The 24131-nt window shown below is 43.6% G+C and overlaps 1 protein-coding gene across 3 annotated transcripts in view; it reads left to right on the top strand.

The window, feature by feature from the left end:
* The first annotated feature begins 213 nt into the window (after positions 1-213).
* The window catches only part of ZCCHC2 (zinc finger CCHC-type containing 2), a 54036-nt gene continuing 30118 nt past the window's right edge, over positions 214-24131 (top strand). For 2 of the 3 annotated variants that reach the window (XM_036321178.1, XM_036321177.1), the window contains exons 1-4: positions 214-2044; positions 13624-13735; positions 16186-16262; positions 19126-19197. In XM_036321178.1, coding sequence (XP_036177071.1) covers positions 1133-2044; positions 13624-13735; positions 16186-16262; positions 19126-19197 — 1173 coding nt within the window. In that variant the 5' untranslated portion in view covers positions 214-1132. The remainder of the gene's footprint in view (positions 2045-13623; positions 13736-16185; positions 16263-19125; positions 19198-24131) is intronic. The other variant, XM_036321179.1, reaches the window with a different exon arrangement.

The raw sequence follows: 24131 nt of genomic DNA, 5'->3' as shown, positions 1-24131 counted from the left end.
AGGCCAGGGCGGCCACACCAGTGCGTTCCTCTCGGCGCAGAAGCCGCGGCTCGCCCTCGGGTCGGTCGGGTCACCTCTGCGCCCCCTGGGTCGCGCCCCACCGCCTTCGGTGCAGCCCGCAGTAGGCGTGGGCGCTCGCTCGGGATCGGGGTGTCCACCCCCCGCCCGGCCACGCCCCTGCCTCCAGTCCCAGGCCCGCGATCCTCAACACCGAGGCAGAACCACCGATCCAGGTGAAGTTGCAGCGGGAAATGTCCCACTGCTGACTCCCAGGCGGCCGGCCAGGCGGCGGCGGTCAGAACGACTCCAGCTGGGCCAGCGAGCGCACTTGAGACGGACCCGGCTTCCGCGACCGCGAGGGCTCACGCGGCGCTGGCGGAGGTGGGGCGGCGGCCCAAGCGAGCAGGCGGAGCAGGGGAATCAGGAGTGAAAAGTGGGGTGGGGGCCCGAGGAGAAGATGGACTTCCCCACTTCCCTCCTCTCACGTGCGCCTCGCACGCCCTTCGCCCCGCTCCGGCTCACCCAGCCGCCCCACCATCACACCCGTGTCCCCCCACCGGCCGCCAACAACTAGACTTTTAAGACCACGCGGAAACGGCCCGGAGGGAGGCGGCCGGCAGCAGTTGGGCGTGGCTTCGTAGGGAGAGGCGGGCCCTGGGGGCGGGGAGAGCCAACGCAACCGTCGGCTGGGACCAGTGATTGGCTGAGGTGCCTGCGCGAAGCCCGCAAGCGCCTCCGCCCGGACCGGCCGCCCCTCCTCTTCTCCCAGCTGCTGGGTCCGCACTAGCTCGTAAGGGAACCGCTCCGGCGTCACCGCACCCAGCACGGTGAAGACGACGGGACCGAGGGAGGTGGAAGGAAGACACGCTCGCTCGCTCCCACCCGCACCCGGGCCCCCTGAGCCGGCGCGGAGCCCGGGAGGAGGAGCCGCCGCGGGCACGCCCCGCCTCTGGCCCGGGAAGACGACGCCAGCGACCTCGCCGGCCGGCCGCCGCCCCCTTCGCCGGCGGAGACCCGCCCCTGACCCTCCCCCGGCGGCATGGGGGAGCCCCGCTTCTGACCGCCGGGCCGCGCCTCGGCCCCCGCCCCTCCGCCCGCCCCCGCTCGCATGTCCGCGCCGCCTTAGCCGAGGATGCTGAGGATGAAGCTGCCGCTGAAGCCGACGCACCCCGCGGAGCCGCCGCCCGAGGCGGAGGAGCCCGAGGCGGATGCGCGGCCGGGAGCTAAGGCGCCGCCGCGCCGCCGCCGCGACTGCCGCCCCCCGCCTCCCGCGGGCCCGCTGCGGGGCCACCCGCCGCCGCCGCCCCGGGGGCTCGGGCCGCCTGTTGCTGGCGGAGCGGCGGCGGGGGCGGGCATGCCGGGCGGCGGCGGCCCCGCGGCGGCGCTGCGCGAGCAGGAGCGGGTGTACGAGTGGTTTGGGCTGGTGCTGGGCTCGGCGCAGCGCCTGGAGTTCATGTGCGGGCTGCTGGACCTGTGCAACCCGCTGGAGCTGCGCTTCCTGGGCTCGTGCCTGGAGGACCTGGCGCGCAAAGACTACCACTACCTGCGCGACTCGGAGGCCAAGGCCAACGGCCTCTCGGATCCGGGGCCCCTGGCCGACTTCCGAGAGCCCGCCGTGCGCTCGCGGCTCATCGTCTACCTGGCTCTGCTGGGCTCGGAGAACCGCGAGGCCGCCGGCCGTCTGCACCGCCTCCTGCCCCAGGTGGACTCGGTGCTCAAGAGCCTACGCGCGGCCCGGGGCGACGCGGAGGACGAGCCCGGCGAGCACGGCTCGGACGGGGTTGGCGAGGAGGACGCCGAGAAGGACGGCTCCGGCCCGGAAGGCAGCGGCGCCGAGTCCCGGGCCGGCGATGGGCTGGGCTTCAGGGCCCAGGAGGAACTGCTGCTGCTCTTCACCATGGCTTCGCTGCACCCGGCCTTCTCCTTCCACCAGCGGGTCACCCTGCGGGAGCACCTGGAGAGGCTCCGCAGCGCGCTCCGCCGGGGCCCCGAGGACGCGGAGGTGGAGGTGGAGCCATGCAACTTTGTTGGCCCCCGGGCCCAGGTAAGGGCGCGCGATCCTCCCAGCTCCCGCGGGGCAGTCACGCCAGGCGGGTCCCCGGCTTGGGTTTGGGGCACCACTAGGCCGAGCCTGAGCCCGGGGGCGCAGGTGTCTCGGATTCCCCGCCATGTAGTACCTTCCAGCCCCGGAGTACTCATCTTCGTTTTGCTGGGCCGCCGCAGTTCCACTCCCCCCCCCCCCCCTCCCCGCATTCACAGGCACCCGCCATAGCAGAATACTCTAGAAGTCTCTTCCGTAACGGAATCGCCACGGAAAACGTGGTGCACTCAGCCCGAGTCCCCTCTAGGATGAAGGGTCTCTGGACATTTCTGGCTTTGAGCATCCCTCGGGCCCTAGATGCCAGGAAAACGAAACGCTATAGGAGCCGGTGTGCGACCGCAGCCTGGCCGTGGGCAGTGCCTTGCCTTTCTCGTGGGCGCTCTGCTTGCACGTCTTAAAGCCCTGCCGTACCCGTTGGCCAAGGGTCCTGAGATGCGCTCCGCGTGCTGCCCTGCCTTGCCACACCGGGGCTCGTTTTGTTCAGTGTGTGCCTGACTTACAAGGGGGTCCTAAGGGGCTTATGGCCCCCTTTCAAATAACTTGATTTCCGAGTTATTTGAACGAAATCTGAAGTGGAAATCTGAGAATTGACTCAAACTAGTTAAGGAGTAGCGCTAGTTAAGGAGTAGCGCTCCTTGTCTGCGTAGGGAAAGCTCTCCTAAGGTGAGCTGGTTATACTTTTATCTCTGGCATAACCTGCTTTCCAAAGGGCTTGAGTCGTGTCTCCAGATTTGGGTCTGGGAATATTTGTTGGGCCTTTACTGTAGGCGTAAGTGTTGTTTTCTAAAGTTATTAAACACCAAAATGTAGTAGACAAGAGTCCAGAGTCACTTGTGGCAAATATTAAGGAAGATGAAATTTTTATAGAGCTATGAAAGTAATTTAATGATAATATAGACCCCATATAAAGTTCTTGAGCATGGCAATTTAGTGAAGGAGAAGGGAGGCGGTTTCAGTTAGAGTAAAAACTATGTACAGTAAGAGTTTGTTTTCGTGGTTCACAATTACTTAAAAAGTATTAAATTGGACGCCTTACTTTTCAACGTAGGCGGTTTCCAGGCTGGTACACTGGAAAGGGAGTTTTGCTTTTGCCCTTCCCCGCCCCTTGCTTGAAAGTTAATTTAACTCCTATATCTGAATTGGGGGGCTGAAGATACTTAGTGCTAATCTAAGCTGAGCCTCTCCTTTTAAAAAGGAGGCTACTGTGAGGTAACTAACTCAGTTTTAGGATACAATATCAAACTCAGATGTAATGTCTAATTTTTTTGTTTGAAATTTTATCTTCAAATGTTTATTTACTGGTATCATGCAGCTGTGTATACTGGTGGTAAAAACTCAATTCTTAAGCCTACTCACAATAATTCAGAAGAGTTCCATATGCACTGCCATTAAATTTAGAAAAGAAAGCCTGCACTCAGGAGCAATACTTTTATTTTTAAAAAATTTCTTGGTATAGCTTATATTGTAAAGATAACCTTAGATTGTAAGTTTAATGAAAATGCTAGTATGGAAACCGTTTGTATCATTCCTTTCATATCATTACAACTAATCTATTTGAGATTTAACTGCTGGGAGTCTTTTTTCCTTTAAATTTTGCTTGTCACGCAAGTGTTGGAAGGCGACTAGACAAGAAGGAGATGCGTGCACACCAGAGTAATGCGATTTTTATCTTGACTGCAGTGTGTGCCTTTCCTGGCATCCAGTGAGTGCCGGGAGGAGTGGAGAAAGTGAGGCTGGGCATGCTGCCATTAATTTCAGCACTTGGTTCCCTGTCAGGCAGTGCCCAGTGCTGTGGCCATGAGCTAAAGTGGGGGAACAAATCATAGGGGATACGGCCTACAGGTGACGCTGAAGGCTATTTCTAGACACTAGTGGTGTGTGCTACTTTTCTCTCCAGTAGTTGTTTGCAGTCATTTGCGTCTCGTTAAATTGTTACGACCTCGCATTTTCTGCTGCTAGCATGGACTCCGAGGCCCCCAGCTGTGGCATGCTCTGGCCTTGAAGACATTTCCGCTTTTGTTGCTTGCAAGCTGTCACTCCAGAGCTGCTGATGGGGGTGGATTGCTTTCAATCCCCTTTTCCTGTAGTCCACCCCGCGACCTTCTGCCGATGCTCCCGAGGAGGAGTGCTCACCTTGGGGTGTGCAGAGAGGCTCCCGAATCTCGCTTGTCCTTCGTGCGTCAGCGCAGCGGCTCGGCGTAGATCCCCGCGGTCTGGCGCGGCCGCGGACCCGCCCGGGGCGATGGGGGCCTGTCCCGCGGGGCGCCCCCGCCCCCGCCAACGCCCCCGCCCAGCAAGATGGCGGCCGCGCGCCGCCCACGTGACTGTCGTGCTGGCCCCGCCCCCCTGGGGGCGGGCTGAGGGTGCGGCTCGCTCCGGGGTGTTCTCTCTGCTGGGCCGGGCCGGGCCGGGCCGGAATGCTGAGCCCAGGGAGAACCACGTGGGTGGTGGTGTCCGGGAACTCGGGAAGTTCCTGAGGCAGCCTTTTATTGTCCCGGAAGTAACCTTTTAGGCATACGTTTGTAACTTTTTCCGTAGGAATCATTCTATTTCTTACTGTCTCAGTATCCTCCATACTAAGTGGATAAAGTAGGACTCATCTTTAAGGTTTTGTGTGGGGTTTTTTTTGTATTTAGAGTAAGAGTGGGCTAGCCCAGAATAGCGTTCCTGGCTCTTTCAAGACTTGTATTCAGTGCCTAGTATGCAGTAGTCTCTCTTTAAAAATAAATCTTTTTAAACATGTTTACAGGTTGAACGGGTGTTGTGTTTTATTTTGAATGCTCTATTAATTATATGCTTTCAATTTGACCAGGCTCAGCAACTGTTTATGACATACCATGGTTAGGATGTTAATGGCTGAGGTGATAAGTCCACAAACTTAACCACTAGGCTTACCAGAGTATACTTACCAGTCATTTTAGAAAAATGGAGGAAGATTACACAAGTATATTTCTAACAGTAACATTGCTAGAGTTTTCTTGTGTGATTTGGGTGATTTTAGAGTAAATATTATATTGGATTATATTGGATTATATTGGAGTAAATATTATATTGGATTGTAATTAAGTGTTGGCATTGCTTTTTGGAGACTTGTGTATAAAGCTCATGTTCTTCATAACTGTAGTGGACTGCCAGTCACTTGCATAAAAATAGGTCACTGGCCGAAACCGGTTTGGTTCAGTGGATAGAGCGTCAGCATGCAGACTGAAAGGTCCCAGGTTCGATTCCGGTCAAGGGCATGTACCTGGGTTGCAGGCACATCCCCAGTAGGAGATGTGCAGGAGGCAGCTGATCGATGTTTCTCTCTCATCGATGTTTCTAACTCTCTATCTCTCTCCCTTCCTCTCTGTAAAAAATCAATAAAATATATATAAAAAAAATGGGTCACTGGGCAGTGGTGAAAATACTCATTAACTGTGTACTAGGAAATTTGGGTGATTGATCTAGTTACAGATTGCATACATAGCATAACTGAAAAGACTTGGTTTTGAAAATGGGTCCCAAACTATAAATGATAATGTTAGCAGTAGTAAAAAATAATAATAATAATAAAACCTGCATAAATATTTTGAAAGGTTATCGTTTTGTTTTTTTCATTGAAAAGAGAAAAGACAGCCAAGTTTTCTCTCTCTGAATGCCTAAAGACACTCTTAATCGTTCACAAAAATGAATATTATAATTGTGGAGACTTAACTCCTATTTAGCAACACAAAGTTGAAAAAAAGGTTAGTGGTTAGTATCATTGGTATGGCTATGTTTCTCTGGAGATTGTGTTTTCAGTGTCCTCAAAACTTAGTTGCCTGGCAAGTAATACTAATATTTGAATTAAAGGTAGAAACTGATAGATCATCCTGTGTCTTAGTGTTATTTGAAGTCGCAAAACATATTTGTACTCACAAATTAAGTGGCTATGGGACCTTCACTTAAAGAAATCAATGGAGTTACTAAAAAAGAAAACTACAAAATTGTCACTTCCTCAGCATAATTAAGTTAATTAGCTATTTGTACTTGACAGAGCAAGTACCTCAACTCATTTTCATAATACAGATTATGTATTGGTAATGTTTGGGCCCAAAAAAGAAAAATTTCAAAGACTTTTAACATAAATGCCCTACTCTAAGATAACTTGAGTGTATCTTGGCAACCAGAACCCTGGTGAAACAGATCACTGACTTAAAAAGAGGGGAGAGGTTAGTGGTTAGGTTTTCAGTTGTTACTGTATCAGGCACTGAAAAGATGCTTCCTAAAAATGATTTTTAAAAGGAACAACTCTAAAGCTCACAGGTAATAAATGCCATTAATTTGTTGGCCACTGCTGGGATATTTTACAGTGAAGAGTCTCACTGGGGCATTGAGAAGGCTTTCTTCCTACAAAAGGGATAATAGTGCTTACATTAGGATTGTTGGGATTAAATGAACAAGTACCTGTAGAATAATGCCTGGCTCAGGATCTTCAATAAATGTTAGCAATCATAGGTCAAAGTTAAGCCTTGTTTGTAAGGTGGTAGAAGAGTGGGTACAGCATCTCACAGATTGAGAGTGGGATCAGAGCTAGGTAACCATGTCTTTAATGAGAAATTTTAGGTTGATTTGGCTGCAGCAAAGAATAAAAGCACTTAAGTTATAACTGCCTTTTGAAAAAGGCTTTTAGAATATCAGAGTTAAGTAGTGATTATATTAGTAACAAATGGGAGCTATTGGGTATCCTCCCCCAGTTACTTGTTTTCTGTGCAATGGTTTTCTCAGGTAAGGAGAACTAGGGGAAGTCACATTTATACCTCAGTAGGAGAAGAGGGTTGTGGAGGTGGACAGGAAGCTAGTTCTTTTTCTGAAATTAACCAGTGTAATAGAGATATTTTTAAAACTACCTTTGTTATATTTTGTGGGGAGCGGGGACAGGCCTTGAGTGATAGCCATGTTTAGTAGATCACTAGATTCAGAGGCTTAAATTCTCCCACTAGCTCTTTGATATTAACCAGAGCACTTAGATCCCTGTGAGGTCGTCTTAACTGTAAAATGGGGATAAGAACTGCCTTTTAAGGTTGGCATGATTGAATTAATGAGATAAGGTGCAAAATAATTCACATACTATCAGGAGTACAAGTTCTCTGTTGAGAATGATGCTCAATGCATTTTTCTTTTCCACTACAATGTAGTCATCCAAATTGTTATATCAGTTGTTTTCAGGAATGATATTTTTTTTTCCCACTCAATAAAAGTCCATATGGTGTAGTATTTTCTATATTGTTCTCTGTTACTATAACTCTAAATTGGTTGGTGTTCAGGAAGGATGGGTAATTGAAAAGGTAGTATTTGAGACACATTTATTTGGGACAGTTATTTTTGTTAATACACTGCAAAGATCTGGTATGCTACAGATAAAAGAAGCCCAAAGGAAAAGGAAAAACAAAACCTCCCAGCATTTTTCTGAGTCACAATTCATTAAAATACATATTCTCCCCATACTGGATTTATGAATGGGAATGGAGAAAATACATGGTTTTAATTTGAATTATCATTAACTACTGTACAACTAACTTACTTAGATTTGTATTCAGTTTTCACATTTAGCTAGAAAATGATTCTATAAATTAAAGCTATTTTGCAGTTTTGTTAAGTTACATAATTTTTTTGTTAGTTTATAGCACAGACTAGAACCCATGGATAATTAAGGAACATTTTTGTATCTTGTTTTATAAATGCTACTAGAGACCCGGTGCACGACATTCGTGCACTGGAGGGGGTTGGGGAGGGGGGAAGTGGAGGGTCCCTCATCCCGGCCTGCGCCTGCCCTCTTGCATTCCGGGACCCCTCGCTCCTTACTGCCTGCCTACTCGCTGCACCTTAGCGCTGCTGCGGAGGCAGGAGAGGCTCCTGCCACCGCCACTGCACTCGCAAGCCATGAGCCCGGCTTCTGGCTAAGTGGTGCTCCCCCTGTAGAAGTGCAGTGACCACCAGGGGGCAGCTCCTGCATTGAGCGTCTACCCCCGGTGGTCAGTGTGCATCAGCAACCAGTCATTCTGCTGTTCAGTCTATTTGCATATTAGCCTTTTATTATATAGGATGTAGATGGCTGATATTTAAGCTTATTTAATATTTTTGTCCTTTCTAGAGAAATACTGAGCCAGTATTTTTTTTTCAAAGAGAAGTAAAAGGCCTGCACTCCCTTCAAAGCAGATGAGCTTCACTTTTACAGACTATTTTTCATTATGGAGGACTGTGTCTGATAGCACTCCTTTTACTCGTAGAGAATGCCTTGTCACAAAAGCCTCTTTCATCCAGTCTATGTAAACAGTCACTCTAGAAGGGAAGTGCCTAATCGGGTGTTTATGTTACAGGTGGCAGAGCTGCTGGGCATGCAGTAGTCCATTTCCTTCTGTTCTTCCTATGCTGCAGGGAACATTTGGTTTTTAATTCCTTTCTAAATGTCTTAGAGCATTAGGAGGGTTTTGTGTTCATTCAAAAAATAGTTTATTTGAGGTCAGATTAGATTTTTAAAAAGTCACTTTGGCAAGTTTAGTCTTTCCAAGTTTTAGTATAAAATAGGGGTATCATCACCATTTATTGTATATATAACTGCTGTGAAGATGAACATGTATATGAAAATGCTTGTTAAACAAGATATATACTCACACATACATATGTATCAATCTATATGTCGATTGTCATAGAGTGACTACAGAACAGAAATATAGAAGTTTGAAGAGAATAATAGGGGTTGGGTTCAGAGGGCCTTGAAGGTCAGATGAAAAGGATAAGTTTCCAGCAGGTTGCAGGGGGAGTCAGTACAAATTTGTATGTGTGTCTGCCTGCCTGTGGTATGTCTGCCTGAAATGGCCACTGTCACTTTAAACTTAATGTGTATGAAAAGAATGCATCATTGATTAAAAAAAAAACACCTTCCAAAGTCATCCAGTTTTCTCAATACTACCATTATACTTCTAGACACTCTGTGATTTGCTTGATAACCTAAATCCTGGCTCCCCTCATGTCCTGAATCCACCATTTCCTCATCCTTGCCGACACCATTCCCTTTTGGGACTTTATGCCTAGACTTTTATAGTTATCTGACTGGTTCCCATCTGTTATCTATTGCATATTGCTGCCAGATACATCTTACTAAAGCAGTATTACCACATTTTCTTGCAGTGATGTCTGGAGCTTGGCCACTGATAAGTCTTTGAACTCAAAATCTCTTCCACAATTTCTTCATACATCTTACCTTCCATTCAAGGCTGGCTCATCTCATGCCATCATCTTTCTTGCATAATGGTAGAACAGGAGGTTAGTAAAGAAACACAGGTGCTGGTGCTAAAGAGGGGGGACCCCAGCTTTGGTCTAGGTAGGAAACCGTTACTACTCCTCTGCATTCTAGACCTTTGTAGTTTTGTGGTCCAGTGATGTATATTTTTCACCATTCCACCTGTCAACTACAGATGGTGCTGTTCAGGTTGAAATAGAAACAGCAAGACCAGTTCTTAGGTAAAAGCTGCCACCCTTCTCTTTTATTCTCTACTCCCCTCTTCCTTGTAGGCTTCCTTATCAGCATTCTTTTGCCAGATCTTCTCTAATTATGCATCCTACAAGTTCTCTCTAGAAAAGGCAATGACATCGACAAATGTTAATATTTTTATTTGTAATAAATTCAGAGTTCCCAAAATACATAGAAAATTATAGTGATGAGTTTCCCTCCTCCATATTGTTCCACCCATCTGGTTCTAGTCCCCCCCCCCCCCCCCCCACACACACACACATACACAGATAACCATTGTTCACAAATGTCATGTTAACAGCTTGCATAGCTGCTATTGCAGTGGGCTGTGATAGAGGAGAGTATACACAGATTCAGTAAATCATCTGGCCCTTCACCCCACATTCATTTAGCCAGGCTTTTAAGAGAATTCTGCCACATGGCCTTGTTGAATCACCTTATCCCCGCATTTCTGGTTAAACTAAATAAGTTACGTAGGAAGAGCTTCCACAGTCATAGAATCCATATCATGCTCTTTCTGAGCTATTGATTCATTGGTACCCCTTCCCTCAACCTTTGTTAGTTTAGTTGTTTGAGCATAACTTTAATATATTTACCAGCCATGTTTCTCCTCACACCAGAACTTGCCTTTCATCAGATGCTATAGGTGATTTAAGGCATTACTTTGGGTTGGGTTGAGTTGTGCTATTTCATTGAGTGGAGATGAGAAAAACATCTGCCTTCTTTACCACATCCTCTCAATTGAAGAGACAGGCAGTAAGTAATTCTTAAATTTTCCCTAGAGAATTCCCTCTTCTTCCACCAAAAATGGATAAAATTTGACATTTCAGTAATGTTTCTGATGAGTCATTTTCTAACATTCAACACAAGACATTCTACGAATCTTGCTTAAATAATAACATGCTTTGGTTGTAGCCCTTTAAATAAGAGAATTTGAAAGCTATAACTGTATAACCAGTTACCCCAAAATTTAGTGGCTTAGTCCAACAACCTTTTTATTATTTCTCAAAGCTCTATGGGCCAGGAATTTGGACAGGTAACTAAAGGTGAGGTCTGTTTGTCTCTTCTCCAGAATGTTTGGAGACACAACACATCTGGGGACTGGAGGTGCTCTCTCCCTCCCTACTCTCTGTGTGTTCCATCTATAGTTAGACCTTTGTTAGAGTAAAATGTGGCCAATGCAACTGACTTTTGTTCTCAGGGTATGTTTTCAAAGAGTCTTTTTAGGCTGTCCAACCGTTTGACTATTCCACAAACTTTCCCACATTTAAGAAATCTCAAGTGTGTAATTGTGATGGATCTTCATGTGTAAAATATAATCTTAGTAATCTCTGGAATGAACAAGATGTCTAGCTTACTTGTGTTACTTGACGTGTGGATTTGAGTTAGCCAGGAGCTCTCAGAGTTTATTAAACCGGGAGGCTTTTTCTTGGTTGCTAAATTGTGTTCTTAAAGTAACTTCAGACTTTAAAAATGTGATTATGATTATGAAGCAAATCACTTTCTCATGGTTACTTCAATATAATATTTGTGGAGGCAACATTGTGGTAAAATATATATAACAAAAGTTTCCATTTTGACCCTTTTAATTGTATAATTTAGTGGCATTAAGTACATTTACATTCATATTGTTGTGCAACCATCACCACTGTTCATCTCCAGAACTTTTCTTTTATCCTAACAGAACCTGTATTTACTCCCCATTTCCCTTTCTCTAGCCCTATTCTACTTTCTCTATGAACTAGGTGCCTTATATAAGTGGAATCGTACAATATTTATTCTCTTGTGTCTGGCTTGTTTCACTTAGCATAATGTCCTCAAAGTTGATCCCTGTTGTCGCATCTGTCAGAATTTTATTCCTTTTTAAGGCTAATATTTCATTTGTGTACACACACACACACACACACACACACACACACCATTTTATCTCTTCATCCCTCATTGGATGTTTGAGTTATTTCTACCTTTTGGCTATTGTGAATAATGCTGCTATGAACATTGGAGTACCAGTTATCTGTTCTAGTCTCAGTTCTTCTGGGTATACATCTAGAAGTGGAATTGCTGGATCATATGGTAATTCGATGTTTAATTTTTTTTTTTTTTTTGAGGAACTGTTGGACTGTCTTTCATAATGGCCACACTATTTTACATTCCTTACCAGCATTGCACAAAGTTCCAATTTTTCCAAATTCTTGCCAATACTTGTTTTCTGGTTTTTGGATAATAGCCATCCTAATGGGCATGAAGTGCATCTCATTGTGGTTTTGATTTTTTTCATTTTCCTATTGAAAACTATTGGGTTTTATATATTTTGATTTACATTGGAAGGTGTGTGTAATTTTTAATTTATGAACCACACATAAGCATGGTAGAAAAATATTCTATAGGAAATGGTTTACCTCATCAACTAAACTTCTTCCAGCTAACACAAGTATTTGAGAGGATTACAGTGCTTTATTTGTATTAATTTTTAAAGTACAGTAGTGTTAGGCCAATGTGGTTTTATTACTTTGTAGTAAATGATTATATGGTTTGGGTTGGATATACATTGATTGTGTTATCATTAGAAGAATTCCTGTATCCAACTTTTTAACATCAGTAATGATGGAAAGTGATGAATACCATCGTGATAAATGTTTTAGAGGTTGGATGTTGACTTAAGAGGTCTGTGTTCTTCTCATTAAGTGCTTCTTTGTAGACAGTCTTTATTCCTTGGGCTTCTAGAAGAAGACAACTACTGTATAAGGCTGAAGCTTAGCTCCCCAGAGTATCGAATGTGATACTTTATTCCCAGAGAGAGAGCTGTCAACTGGCAGGCCAGGATGCATAATGACACAGCAGAAACAAATATTTTACAATAGGATTTTTAGGAAGTTTCAGCTGTTCTGTTTGCTTCATTTCTTTATACAGTTTTAAAAAATGAATGTATATTATTTATTGCAAATTTGTAAAATTGTAGTTGGTTCTTGAATCTGAGGTGATTTTGGTTTGAGTAGTGTTTTAAGATTCTGAACATAAAAAAAAAAAAGATTCTGAACATGAAGAGGGGGGTGTGGTATGAATTTTGATAAAGAACCACTTTCTTATTCGGCTTAACCAGTGTGTTATAGTAACAGTCTACACATGATAATGCTGGAGAGCTGTGTGTACACCAGCCTGCTCTGTATTCCTTTAAGCAGCAGTTCTCCTAGGAGTAAAACTCACCCCAGTTCACTGATGACTGGCTGAGCAATTAGATTTAGAACACCTAGTTACCGTGAGGTGGTTTAACGTTAGTAATACACTCACTGTCTATACACATTCTTGTTTAGAAAGATTTGTTTTTTTTTGTTTGTTTTTTTAAAAATATATTTTATTGATTTTCTTACAGAGAGGAAGGGAGAGGGATAGAGAGAAACATCGATGAGAGAGAAACATTGATCAGCTGCCTCCTGCACACCCCCCACCGGGGATATGCCCGCAACCAAGGTACATGCCCCTGACTGGAATCGAACCTGGGACCCTTCAGTCCCCAGGCCGACGCCCTATCCACTGAGCCAAACCGGTCAGGGCGATTTGGTTTTTTTGATACTTTTTGTAAAACATTTTCCCAACAAAGCATCTTGTTAGATAGTCACTAAACCCAAGTAATGAATAAAAATTGCACAATAATTAATGTAAAAAATACCAATGTCCTTACGTAGTGGGGGATTAGCATAAAGGGTACCATCTTTTACTTATGTTGCTTCAATTCTGGTTCATTTTGGTATAGAATTGTTATCTTTGGCAATTCTGAAAGGTAATATGCAAGAAAAGTGGAACGGTGAGTAGTTGATAAAATATTGCTGTTAAATGAAGATAAATATTGATAATTCTTTTCCTTACTCCTGTGACTTTTTGCACCTTTCTGCCTTTACTTTGTAATCACCTATTTGGTCTCTAAAAATTGCTATTAAAAGGGTTGCTACTAAAAGTACAAGACTTTAATCTGGTTTATTTTATAGGATTTACTCTTCTTAGTCAATTAACTTGTGGCCCTTTTCTGATCTAGAATGACTCTGCTCACGGTGATTATGTGCAAGCTAAGGAGGCCAGTTTAATAGAACACGCCTCAATACCTCATGACGGACTTACTGTGGCACCTCATAGAACCCAGCGAGAAGGTATGCTGTATTTTTGGCTAACTTAAAGCATCTATAAGTGGAAAGATTACAGAGTGCTATTTACATTGGTTCACTCTTACTCTCTGTCTCCTTTTTGGAGTAGAGAAAGCCTGCTGGTCCTTGGTTTAGTTCAAAAGCCAGTCCTCCTACTTGTTTGAGTCTGCATCTGGGCTATAGCTCCATAGCACTCGGCCCGCCCTTGCAGTCAGTTGTCTTCAATCTGGTTGAATGTATTTGGAGGGCAAAAACCTTAACATATTCCCAAAGTTTTTATTATAGGGCTATATCTGTAGGATGTGCTCAGTGTCTACTAAAAAAAAGTAATTTTATAGAAGATCACTGTAAGAGAGAGAAGAAATTTCTTACAAGTCCATTCTTCCTGCAGTAATGCAGTTTTCAAGAGAGCTGGAGATGGGGGAATGAAAAGACTTTGCATGTGCAAAGAAGTGAGTTTAGACATGCTCTTAACATTTGGGGAGTCCATTACATGTGTTGAGGGAAACAGTGAAATGGAAAATCTAGACAGCTACCTGGCAGCCTTGGAAGAGTGAAGGATGGGTGAGAATTCACGCTAGTTATCACAGCTTTGAATTGACATTATTTTATCTCTTTTTAGTCCAAATAATAATCCTTTCGGTGTAATACATTTTTCCTTACAGAGGAAAAATAGGTAGAAATGTTTAATGTATAAAAAGTTTACATTTCTAATCAAGAATATCAAATTGCTTGAGCCATAGACTCTTCCACCAAGCATGGGAATCACCTAAAAGGAGTTTGGTTTTACAGTGAAGGTCCTTTAAAAAAAAAAAAGAAAATTGAAAAGATTACATCAAAATGCTAACAGTTAAGGTAGTACTAGAGATAATTTTTTGTATTCTTAATTTTTATTAACCCTCACTGAGGATATTTTTTTCCATTGATTTTCAAAGAGGAGTGGGAGGAATGGAGAGGGCGGAGAGTGGAGGAAGGGAGGGAGGGAGGGAGGGAGGGAGGGAGGGAGGGAGGGAGGGAGGGAGGGAGGGAGGGAGAGAGAGAGAGAGAAAGAAAGAGAGAGAGAGAAAGAAAGAAACATCTATGTGAGAGACACACATCAATTGGTTCCCTTCCGCATACTCCCAAACTAGAGCTGGGGATCTGACTTGCAACCCAGGTATGTGCCCTTGACCGGGAATCGAACCCAAGACCTTTAGGTGTGTGTACCAACACTCTATCTACTGAGCCACACCTGCCAGGGTGTATAGTTAATTTTTAAACAAATGTTTATAATCTATGCTTTTTAGTTTTAATGTATGAAGCTTGGAGGAGGATCTCACATTATTGACCATTCCTCACCACATACTCTTTTGTTCTCTCGTCCTGATTCTGATAGATCACGGCAGGTTTAACTTGAAATCAAGGCTGAAGACATAGCTGTGTTCCATAATGCCCTAGCTGTCCCCTATCCATAGCCCACCGGTTTGCAGAAGTAGAGCTGCTTTATATATCTGAACGCAGATTAGTTCAGATGGCTTTTATTTAGTAGCATCATTCTTTACATAATTTAATAGAAAAGCTTTTGAAAGCAGCAGACCCTCCGTTTCCACTTTGGCCTGTATGATGCTGCAGGAGTTCTGAGAAGTTACAGGCTTCTCACCTGGCTTTTGAGATTTTCTTTTGTCTCCATCCTCAACATTTTTCACCCCCTAAGGGGAAATTGGCCCAGAAGCAGGCCACCAAACACTATATATTTGGAAACTTGTCACAAAATTCTGGCAATGAGATCTCCTTAGTTTATTATGAATGTCTGCTTACCAGCAAATTTCTGTGTCTATGTTTTCTGCTTTCTCATTGCCCACCTTCCGTGATCTATAACAACCTTAATTCTTCCTATACACTTTTGTTACTTTGTATCTTCTGCTTCATCTGATTTAACTTCTTCCTCTAAGCCTTAGTGAATCTTTCCCTTCTCTTCTCCATCTCCTGTCCCCTGGATCCAGCAGTGACCACACTAGTCTGTTGAGTCACTTTCCTAATTTCTTCGCTAAAACCTTTATCATCTTCATTACTACCAGCCTCATTGTTGTTTAAGTACGTTTTCTTTTGGATGAATCTAAAGTGCTGTTTTTGTAGTAATCGGAATAACAAACAGTTTTGATGATTAGCACCTTGAAAAATAATCTTCACTGCTGGCACCTTTTATTTTTTATCTTTTTTATCTTTGGTGCTTAGCAGAGTGCTTAAAGCTGCTTAGACATTCAGCATGCTGAATGGATATAGGAAAAAATTACTTCATGGATGGATGGCACATTGCTATGCTTCTGAGTGTTTTTTTGTTTTTTGCTTAATCATGATTTAAGAGCAGTAATTAAGATGAAGATAAATAGCTTAATTGTGTAGCATTTATCACATTTGGTAATTGAAATGTGTGTCTAGTCTCTGTAGAACAAGTCAGCATGTTTTCTTTCTTTCAGCTGTACACATTGAGAAGATAATCTTGAAAGGAGTCCAGAGAAAAAGGGCTGACAAATATTGGGAGTACACCTTTGAAGTAAGCTACTCTCACCCACAAAAAAAATGCCTCATTTTATGTTAAATAATCTTTTGGAAAGAATGAACATTGATCTTTGGAAAAACTTCTAGCAGGTTTGCTAACTTAGAAAAGTTAAACAAATGTATACCTTTGTCTAAATTAAGGGGATGTACTGCTTTCAGTGTGTTCTGCATGGTTTGCCAAGTTTTTAAAAATTGTACCACCACATGAAAATTGCTCTGACAATAATTATCAGAGTTTAGATTAAAGGTATAAGATACATCTTTTAAAAGTAAAAGTAAGCATTTTCACCAGTATTTTCAAAATCAGAATCATAAGCCTTGTCTTTTCCTGGCATTATTTTCCTTGATATTTTTCTCCTTTTTTTCTTTCTCCAGGATGGTTTTATTCTCTGGCCTTTGTGGCCTTATCTTCTTATCGCTCCACTTGCTCTCCTGTCCTTCTGTCCTTCAAACAGCTCTAATTAACCTTAGAGCCCAGCTCTGTTAGGCCCAGGTCTCCTTTGCCTGTTCACTGTCACGTGGGTTCCTTGTCCACATCTCCTTATTCCTCCCTGCTTGGGCTTCCCTGTCTAGCCCTCTTTCCTAAGGCTGTACATGCCTTGAACCAAATGGAAAGACGCCACGTTTCTGTGCTTCCTACTTCAGTTCCTCCCCAAAGGTATTGCTTGCCAAACGTTAGCTGTACCTTTCTCATGAAGCCACTTCTGATCCTCCAACAGAATGCTTTTTCATTCATCCAAGGTACATTGCCATCACAGGTTCTTACATTTGGGTTTGTGTTTTTTCTTTCTTTTTGGTTATTATCTCGTAGAGAGTAGGAATCTTCATCTGCTGCCATCCCACCATATCTAACTTGCTTAGTACATTTGTTCAAAGAATTTCGGAGTCCTGGCTTCTGCTCTATGGGAGAAATATCCTCAATTTGAAAATTTCAAGTCCTTATCTCCACTTTTCACTTGACAGTTTTGTAATACTTGGCATAAGCTGATCTTTGCTGTCTTCGTTCCATTTCACCAGCTTTCCTGTGTTGCTGGAGCTCTAAGATTGCTCCTTCTTTAAGGTCTGTGTCCCCTTGCTCTGGAATGATGTACCCTCAGACCGTGGCACAGCTGATGTCCCTTCAACACACAGACTGGCTCAGACGCCCCCTCCTCTGAGGTCTTTCTTGGCGCCATATGATGGGCTTCTCCCTGCTCCTGCACCACACCATACTAATTTTCTTTGGAGCAATGACCACTGATGGGAATCCTTATATAGCCATTGTTTCATCTGTCTCCTACACTAGACTCAGACCTCAGCCAGCAGCAACTTCGGCTGTCTTGTCCATCCCTGTATCCCTTTCACTGAAACAGTGACTGACACAGTAGCTGCTCAACAGACATTTGAATAACTAAAAATCAGCTAAAAGATCTGTCAGTTAATAAGGATATTTGCTTTGGGGGTTGCTAGATAAAACTTTGTATGTGTAGTAAGTCTTTGAATAACCACATTATTTCATTAATATTGATAAGAAGCTCTGGGAACTTAACTCTTCTTTATATCAGCCTATGGTAAAATTGGTCTTACCATACATTGTTTTATTTAAGTCACAGAACCTATTGTTGACATTAAGTGAGGACATACTATATTTTTAAGTGTCTGATTAATTATGATACAACTAGAGGCCCAGTGCACAAATTTGTGCACCAGTGGGGTCCCTCGGCCTGGCCTGTGGGATTGGGGTGACACCAGCTCTCCGACATCTCCTGAGGAGCCCTGGATTGCGAGAAGGTGCAGGCCAGGCCGAAGGACACCACCAGTGCACGATCAGGGCCGGGAAGGGATGTGGGAGGTTGGCCAGCCGGGGAGGGGCTGCAGGAGGGCTCCAGGGCCTGTCCAGCCCATCTCGCTCAGTCCTGATCAGCCATACACCAGCAGCAAGCTAACCTACCGGTCAGAGCATCTGCCCCCTGGTGATCAATGCACATCATAGCGACTGGTCGACCGGTTAACTGTCTGCCCCCTGATGGTCAGTGTACGTCATAGCGAGCGGTTGAGCAGCCTTAGCATATCTTTAGCATATTACACTTTGGTTGAACAGACGGACGCTTAGCATATTAGGCTATTATATAGGATTAGTTGAGAAGCCTTAGATATTAGCATTTTTCAAGTATTAACTCAAATAATTGTAAAGTAGAAATTGTTAGTGGGCCACCATTAGATCCACTGAATTAAAGGTATTCAAGAGGTACGGCAGCCTAATAGATTTCACTTCTGACTCTTTGGTTACTTAGGGTCAAATCTAAGTAAATCAGCCTTTTGGAGTTTTAGTTTCTCCATCTTTAAATTGGTCACACTTGTCCCATCCACCTTAATAGGATTTTACAGAATTGAGATAAAGTTGAAATCCCTTCATGGTATTATCAAAGAGGGCTAGTGAGCCCTGGTTTTTTTCTCATAAGAATGTATATTTCATAAGTTCCAGGAGGTAAAATTTTTCTCTTTCTTGGGGCATAGAGCTGTACTCTCAAAGCATTATGTTAGAGTTCTGCAACTTCACTAAAGGAATGTAAGATGGTCTACTTTCTGAAAAGTTACCAAAATATGGTCACATATTTTAAAGACAGCTTTTTAAAAAAAATCATGTGATTTGAAATGAGTTTCTAAAATTTTTTTGAGTAGAACATGTCAGTGTGCTGTCAATTTTAATAATTTTGAAGAAATGACGACAATGCCAGATTAACTTTATATTTCTAATTGTTAATCTTAATAAAATGTAAGTAGGGCTCTTTGCTTTACACATGGCTTTTTTTCCAGTTGTTTCTCTGCCTAAGAAATAACCATATAATATGTTTGTGTTTTGTTTTGTTTTTAATCAGGTAAATTGGTCTGATCTTTCAGTCACAACAGTAACAAAAACCCACCAAGAACTACAGGATTTTCTACTGAAGGTAAAAGTATAGATTTTGCTGTTAAAATGATTTTTACATAATATACAAAATCCAAAAACCCTTACATCAAAATTAATTTCTAGAAAATTAAAATACATATATACAGGTTGGAGAACTCTCTATGAACATTAGCTGTAGAAAACGTCATGTTATTCTAAACATAAGTTTTCTTTATATTACGAATATAAGGAAATGAAGGATTTTCAACATTTTTTAAAAATGGAACCTTATTCCTACTTCCTTGCCGAGATGTGTAATGTTGGTGGCTGGAGTACATCCTATGAAAGAGTGTGTCTGCAAAATAAGATGAGGTTTGTTTGCATTTGGTTGTGGATCTCAGACCTATCAGCTCTTCAGCTCCCTCTGTGGACTCCTTAAATATATCTCCATTTGTTCCTTCTTTGAGTTCCAAGTCCCCCTCCACTCCCACAAGGATAGATTCTCCAAAGCACTGAGAATAGGGTATATTGGGAACATCTTATAGACTTGCTGAGGTGAAAGGGATCTTAGATCATTTTGTTCAAACTCTCTATTTCTTTTATACTAATTTTATTTTATTGAAAAGCGTGTGGGTAGAGATAAATACTAAAATAAGGGAAGACGTTTAAATGGATAACCAATAAATTACTGTTTCTCAATAAGCAAATGTTTTAAAATTTATAATTAATCTGTAATAATAAAAGAGTAACATGCTAATTAGACCGGACGTCCTTCTGGATGACCTTCTGGACGAAGCTGGGGCTGCGAGGGAAGCCGGTGCCGGCAGTTGGGGGAAGGAAGGCCTACTCTTGCACCAATTTTGTGCATCAGGCCTCTAGTACAGAGATAAAACAGAAAGTCCAGAAGCAGAAAACATTGCCAATTGAATTACTAACTTTTAGGTAAAGGTGTGACATAGTTGTTGAACCAGTAGCATATGAAATTTTCAGGACAGTGCTTGTCACCATGAATCTGTTCTTTCAGATCACATGGGTCTCTATTTACTTGTAAAGCTAGGAGGCTTTTTGCCTCCATCTTACACAGCTGTGGGCAGCACGGGAGGCACTGGTTCTGAGGAGCACACAGTTCCCTGTGTCAGCAGTGTCAGTCCTGCTGGGTGAGAACTCCTGGGAATGACTTGAATATTTCCATTTTCCTATGGCTTATTTTATTTTATTATTATTTTTTACCTTTTTCTTTTCTTTTTTTTATTAAATCTTTATTGTTCAGATTATTACAGTTGTTCCTCTTTTTACCCCATAGCTCCCCTCCACCCAGTCCCACCCCACTCTCTGCCCTTACCCCGACCCCCCTCCACTGTCCTCATCCATAGGTGTTCAATTTTTGTCCAGTCTCTTCCCGCACCCCCCACACCCCTTACCCCTCCCCCCCCCCGAGAATAGTCAGTCCACTCCCTTTCTATGCCCCTGATTCTATTATATTCACCAGTTTACTCTGTTCATCAAATTATTTATTCACTTGATTTTTAGATTCACTTGTTGATAGATGTGTATTTGTTGTTCATAATTTGTATCTTTACCTTTTTCTTCTTCTCCTCCTCTTAAAGGATACTTTTCAGCATTTCATATAATACTGGTTTGGTGGTGATGAACTCCTTTAGCTTTTTCTTATCTGTGAAGCTCTTTATCTGACCTTCAATTCTGAATGATAGCTTTGCTGGGTAAAATAATCTTGGTTGTAGGTTCTTGCTATTCATCACTTTGAATATTTCTTGCCACTCCCTTCTGGCCTGCAAAGTTTCTGTTGAGAAATCAGCTGACAGTCGTATGGGTACTCCCTTGTAGGTAACTGATTGTTTTTCTCTTGCTGCTTTTAAGATTCTCTCTTTGTCTTTTGCTCTTGGCATTTTAATTATGATGTGTCTTGGTGTGGTCCTCTTTGGATTCCTTTTGTTTGGGGTTCTCTGCGCTTCTTGGACTTGTAAGTCTATTTCTTTCACTAGGTAGGGGAAGTTATCTGTCACTATTTCTTCAAATAGGTTCTCAATATCTTGCTCTCTCTCTTCGTCTGGCACCCCCATAATTCGGATGTTGGTACACTTGAAGTTGTCCCAGAGGCTCCTTACACTATCTTCATATTTTTGGATACTCTTTTCTTTTTGTTTTTCCGGTTGGGTGTTTTTTGCTTCTTCGTAATTCAAATCTTTGACTTGATTCTTAGGATCCTCTAGTCTGCTGTTGGAACTCTGTATAATATTCTTTATTTCAGTCAGTGTATGCTTAATTTCTAGTTGGTCCTTTTTCATATCCTCGAGGGTCTCACTAGATTTCTTGAGGGTCTCACTAAATTTATCGGTGGTTTCTAGAAAATTCTTGAAAAACCTTATAAGTGTGGTTCTGAACTCTTTATCCTGTAGTTTGCTTTCCTCCATTTCTGTCATTTGTGACCTATTCCTTTGTCTCCGCATTTTGGCTGCTTCCCTGTGTTGATAGAGTGGCTTTGTGTGCTAGGTGTCCTATAGGGCCCAGTGGCTTAGCCTCCCCAATTACCTGAGGTGGACACTCTTGTTGCACCCCTTTGTGGGCTTTGTGCAGTCTTGTTGTAGTTAAGCCTTGATTGTTGTAGGTATCACTGGGAGGAATTGACCTCCAGGCCAACTGGCTGTGAGAATCAGCTGTGGTTATCGTGGGAGAACTTCTGTGCTGGAGACACCCTTCTGGGGCAAGACTTGCTTCAGTGGGGCTTTGGTGCTCACTGAGTCTACCCCCTGAGTGTGTCCCTTATGGATCTGAGGAGTTATAATCTGGATGGTCCACTCTGACCACTGGGTACACTGGCTCTTGGATCTCTAAGCAGGTGGTAATTTAGCCTCTTCCTGAGTCTACCCAGCAGGAGCTACGGAGAGATCTGCAGATTCCTCTTCTTTGTTTGGAGTTTGGAAGTGCCTAGATGAGGCCCAGCTGTGAAGCAGTGCAAGCTGCTGTGGGACCTTGGGCCTTCTTTTGGAAGGTCTGGGTCTCTTTGACCCAGCTGCAGTTTGTTAGGTAATTCTCAGATTGCAAAGGGCCCGGGCTTTCATATGCAAAAGCCTCTGTGCACAACTTGGGTCAGGTGGGGTCTCAGGGAATCAACAGGGCGGAGCTAACAGCGATAGCTGATCCTCAGTCCTACCCTAAGAGGCCCCGAGTCTCAGTGTCCTGGTAATCTAATCGCTGCAAGCACCTCTGAGAGAAAGCCGCCCTCGAGTTCTGCCCAATGCCAGACAGTCCAGTTTCTCCCCCTATGAGTCTGGGTCCCCAGAGACTTGCCCGAAACTGGAGTTCAGAGCAGTTGGGAGCTTGAGATTCCCTCCCGATTGAAAAAGACAACCATGTCCTCAGTTGCCAGCCCTTTCCACGTGTGCCTCCGTACCTCTGCACTTTACTTCCACATCTCCTCTGAGTCTCAGTGTGCTTTTCTCTTTCCTTCTAGTTGTAGAATTTCCACTCAGCCAGCCTTCCTGTGGTTCTGGATGATTTCCGTTTTGTCTTTTAGTTGTATTTTTGAAGTGGTGGTGGGAAGCAGTAATTTCCGGTGTTTACCTATGCCACCATCTTGGTTTCTCCCCCTATGGCTTATTTTAAACTAACTCTAGGGTAAGGTCTGAGAACTCCACTTCAAGCTGGTGACCTAACTGCATGTAAAGATAGGGGTTATTAATTTCCAGTTGCCACAGGTCTCATGCCTGTGACATGTCAGCCTCAGACAGCATGGGGAGGAAGAGTGGTGGAAGGAGAGGTGTGTGAGCACTGTAGTTCAATGAGCTACTTTCTCCTCAGTACCCCGGAGGAGAAGGTAGCTCCTGGCTAGAGCAGCCTATTGAGGAATAAGGAAGGGCGACCCCATCCTGCCCACACATGCGCTTTTACATTCTTTTCTACTTATTTGTGACTTTTCTCTCCATAGAATAAATTTATCCAAAACAGGCCTCATTTGGGTTAAAGAGCAATGTGCTTCATTTCCTTTTTTCTGTTGCCCTTTCCATGACCAAATTCTAGAGCTGAGGGTGGTTTGCAGGGGATAAACAGCTAAGGCTGAAATACCCTGCAGCCCAGCACTGCCAGCAGTCAAGGCTGTTTACTTAGGGAGTTAGTGTGGGGCTGCTACTTCCCTGTCCCCAGGTGCTGAGAGAGTATCTGACTGACCCTGGCCTGGGGCCTGGGCAGAGTCTCTCTCCCACTGGGTTGCCCTACACTTCAGCTGCTATTTGTCTTGACACATTTCATGTTCATCACACAATTTTTCTAAAACCTTAGTTACTTGAAAAAATACAGCTCCAAATAAGTAATTCATTCTTCAGAATCATGGTAATTAATGATCTCCCTGCTTAGGCAACATTTGAATATACTATTTTTCTAAAATAGGGCAAATGCCTTATCAAGTTACATGAAATAATTGGCAATATATTGTGAATGTGTAGAAATTAATTGTGTATTTAAAATACACTTTCAAATCTTCTACATATCATTTTTATTTTTTACATTCCTTTTAAAGTCTACAAAAGTTAAGAGCAAACGCTGTTCTTTTGACAGCATGTAATTCTAACTTGTATAGTTGCTGTTTAACCAAACCTCTAGTTTGCTGTAATGTGGAAGAGTGGGTTTGAGGCCAGTGCTTTCACATTCTTTTTCCCACAAATTGTGTCCTCCCAGCCACCTTTACCTGCCTCTCCTTAGCACCTGACAACCCTCCCAAGTGTCGTGCCGACACTGCTGAAACAGTACCTAGGACAGGTGGAGTTTGAATATTTGCTGACTGAATGACTGAACAAGGGGTCACAAAATATTATGATGAGGTCTTATAGGTGGTTATCCATTAGGCCTCAGTGTTTTTAAAGAATAGCTTGTGATAACGAGGTGTAAACCTCCCAGCACTCTGAGCATATGCTATGCTGAGGCCCAGCCAGGGTGCCATAGGTGGGAGGCTAGGTGTGCAGGAACCAAGACCAAGAGGTG

The sequence above is a fragment of the Myotis myotis genome, unplaced genomic scaffold (assembly GCF_014108235.1).
Source record: "Myotis myotis isolate mMyoMyo1 unplaced genomic scaffold, mMyoMyo1.p scaffold_m19_p_9, whole genome shotgun sequence".
NCBI classification, from domain to species: domain Eukaryota; kingdom Metazoa; phylum Chordata; class Mammalia; order Chiroptera; family Vespertilionidae; genus Myotis; species Myotis myotis.
This window is presented reverse-complemented; position numbering and strand designations above follow the sequence as displayed.